We start from the raw sequence: 2,784 nt of genomic DNA, 5'->3' as shown, positions 1-2,784 counted from the left end.
TTAAATTTTGATTATAATTAAAAAAATTAATTAAAATAAAATAAAATATAATATATTGAACATTTTGCTGTTCGAGCTGGACTCAATTACTGCAATAATTAAGCCGAGTCCGTTTAGACCGGGTCGGGCTCGAGTTATCTGCACCCAGTTTGCTCGTTATACTGGGCTGAGGATACAGGTGATCAGGTGTCGCAATTACGTGGGCCCTACCAGCTGTTTCTCACCTTTGGCACGATCCAATCAAGAATATGATTAATTTATTATTTCTGCCCCTTGCCTTCCTTTCATTGCATTCTTGTTTTTTTTTTTTTTGTTTATTTAATGCTTTGCACCGCTCTCCATCATTATCATCTACTGCATACGTCATCATCTGGGTTCAGGACAACAGCCAAAGGAGTTCCCAAGCCTTCTCTTTTCTTCTTCTTCTTCTTTTTCTTCTTCTCTACCAAAGCTGTATCTTTTATCACCTATAGTTCTCCCTTCCTTCTTCTGTTGTCCAAGAAACCGCTTACAAGGCCTGAAATCATGTTCCAGAGCCAGCTTTCCAGGTCATCATCCTTCAGAGGCTCTCTCAAAGCCCTTGAAGCTGATATCCACCATGCCAACACCCTGTAACCCATCTCTCTTCTCTCTCCCTGCCAACTTTTTGGTTTTGGTGTTTTTTTTTTGTGTGTGCCTTTGCTTATTGCTGTTTTTTGGGTTTTGTGGTTTCTTTAGTCTTAACTTTCATAGTCTTGAAGCTCTCTGAGTTTTATTTTTATTTTTTTTAATTTTCCCCTTGTTTAGATTGTGGAATCTTGTAGAGTTGATTTGGGATGTGTGGATGTTTGGTTATGATGGGGGTGGTGGAATTTTCAGGGCTGATACTATTCAGAGAGCTTATGGTGGTGCATGCCTTCAGATGAAGCTGTCTTACAGCCCTCTGGCACCATTCTTTCTTTTCCTAATCCAGTGGATAGACTGTTCATGTTCCTACTCCCTCCCTAGTTATTTAGGTCTTCTCCACATACTTGTTTACAAGGTATGGAATTTAGTAAATTTCATATTTGTAAATAGAGTTTTATGTGAAATTTCTCTGTTTCTGTGGAGATAATCAATAAAAGTTTTGATTTTTTTGCCCCCCACCTGGTGAATAGTTTAGTTTTTGAATGATTCAGGTTTATGCTGATGGGCAGACGACGATATCCACATATGAAAGGAGGGCCAGCCTTAGGCAGTTCTATGGTCCATATTCCACCCATCCTTCCAGTTTTGATTGGTGTGTTCTTGGGTCTCTTTTTTTTTGTTTTGTCCCTAAATGTCTTCTGCAAATTAAAATTGCAGCTGTTATATATCCTTCTCTTCAACAACTTGAAAGCTACTTGGTGGAGAAGGATGAGTCTGAGGAGAGAGGTCGATGTAAAGAGATAATGGGCAGGAAGAGGATGGAAGAATGGAGGAAGCTTTCTGATAGGGATATGGAGAGAGAGGATGAATGCGGGATTTGTTTGGAGATCTGTACCAAGATGGTCCTGCCTAACTGCAACCATGCTATGTGCATAAACTGCTACCGCGACTGGTGAGCACGCAACCGATGCCATTATAATACATTTACTATTGGTTTTTGTTTTGTTGATGTTTTTTCAGCTTCTTATGCTATCAATTGTTGGTGTTGCTTCAAATCTACAGGCATACAAGATCGCAGTCCTGTCCATTTTGCAGGGGAAGCCTGAAAAGAGTTCGATCAAGAGACCTCTGGGTGCTTACAAGTAATGGCGATGTGGTTGATACTGTGACTTTAGAAAAGGAAAATGTGGCGCACTTCTATCGCTATATAGATAGTTTGCCTCTCACAGTTCCAGATAGCTTGTTCCTGTTTTATTATGATTACCTAGTCTAATCTGTAGATATGGGGAGGGTGGTGTATAGACTGTGTGAAAGCCGACCATCTCCTGTAGATTGAGTCTGGTAAGGAAAAGTTCTTTCTATTGCATGTCACTTTTCCCAATTGTGCAGTAGGATTTCCTTTGCAATGCCTTTCAGAATAATTGTATATGAAGATTGCACTTAAGTTTTAAGGTCCTGTTGATGTTGTTGCTTATTGCCAGTGGTTGGCAAGACTATACAAAAAAGAAAAGAAATGAAGCTCACACACTGATGTGCTGATCCGATTATACCAGTACAGTTGGGTTTTTGCAGAATCCCTCCCTGCTTTATTTGACTTGTGAAAGGCTTCTCAAAAATATGTCTGATCATTTGAAATGGGAACAGACATTTCTTTAACTGCTTCTCATGTTGACTATCAGAAATTAACAGCAGAGATGCTCTTGACTTTTTTGACCTGTGTGATGTACTTTCATTTTCTTGTTGGTCTACATTCTATGAGCTCAACAGATTGTCATGCCAAATGACAAAATAAATCACTCAGATTGTAAAAATGAATATATGTTTGATTAGTAGTTATTTGAAGTTCGAAATTTTTGAATTTTTTAATATTGAAAGATATATTCTATTCTGTTATAGTCTTATAGGGCATGTTTGAATCTGAAGAGACTGAATTGGATATGGTTGCATTGTCCATAATTGTTAGAAGCTATGGAAGCTATGTAATTATTGTACATCTGCTACAAAGTTTTATTTATGCATTCCTGATGCTGCTACTCAATCCTCATGATTATTCTCTTTCATCTTTGCTAGATGTTGGTCTGACAGTTCTACAGTTTCCGTTCAGTTTTTTTTCTTGTTTTCTTTGATGCTAATTTTGTACAGTCTAGAGCACTCCAAAAGTTCCAATTCTCTTTTTGG

The 2,784-nt window shown here is 38.2% G+C and overlaps 1 protein-coding gene across 2 annotated transcripts; it reads left to right on the top strand.

Annotated features, from left to right (window-relative positions):
- Positions 1 to 357: 357 nt before the first annotated feature.
- On the top strand, positions 358 to 2,163 carry LOC103712490 (E3 ubiquitin-protein ligase AIRP2-like). Of its 2 annotated transcripts, none has more exons than XM_039128347.3 (5): positions 358 to 611; positions 787 to 1,021; positions 1,158 to 1,224; positions 1,324 to 1,558; positions 1,669 to 2,163. In XM_039128347.3, the coding sequence occupies exons 1-5, from the start codon at positions 526 to 528 to the stop codon at positions 1,877 to 1,879; spliced, it is 834 nt and encodes a 277-aa protein (XP_038984275.1). In that variant the 5' UTR covers positions 358 to 525; the 3' UTR covers positions 1,880 to 2,163. The 2 variants fall into 2 exon arrangements, with proteins under 2 accessions (XP_038984275.1, XP_008797254.1); XM_008799032.6 differs by having other exon boundaries at positions 362 to 611; positions 859 to 1,021.
- Positions 2,164 to 2,784: the final 621 nt, after the last annotated feature.

The sequence above is a fragment of the Phoenix dactylifera genome, chromosome 11 (assembly GCF_051530095.1).
Source record: "Phoenix dactylifera cultivar Ajwa chromosome 11, Ajwa_hap1_PhDact_Kaust_v1.1, whole genome shotgun sequence".
NCBI lineage: Eukaryota > Viridiplantae > Streptophyta > Magnoliopsida > Arecales > Arecaceae > Phoenix > Phoenix dactylifera.
This window is presented reverse-complemented; position numbering and strand designations above follow the sequence as displayed.

Excerpts from the sequence above, each read along its gene's own strand:
- LOC103712490 (XM_039128347.3), top strand. The coding sequence starts at position 526 with ATGTTCCAGAGCCAGCTTTCCAGGTCATCATCCTTCAGAGGCTCTCTC. Across the intron at positions 612-786 it reads ATCCACCATGCCAACACCCT|ATTGTGGAATCTTGTAGAGT; the intron begins GTAACCCATCTC and ends CCCCTTGTTTAG. Across the intron at positions 1,559-1,668 it reads ATAAACTGCTACCGCGACTG|GCATACAAGATCGCAGTCCT; the intron begins GTGAGCACGCAA and ends TCAAATCTACAG.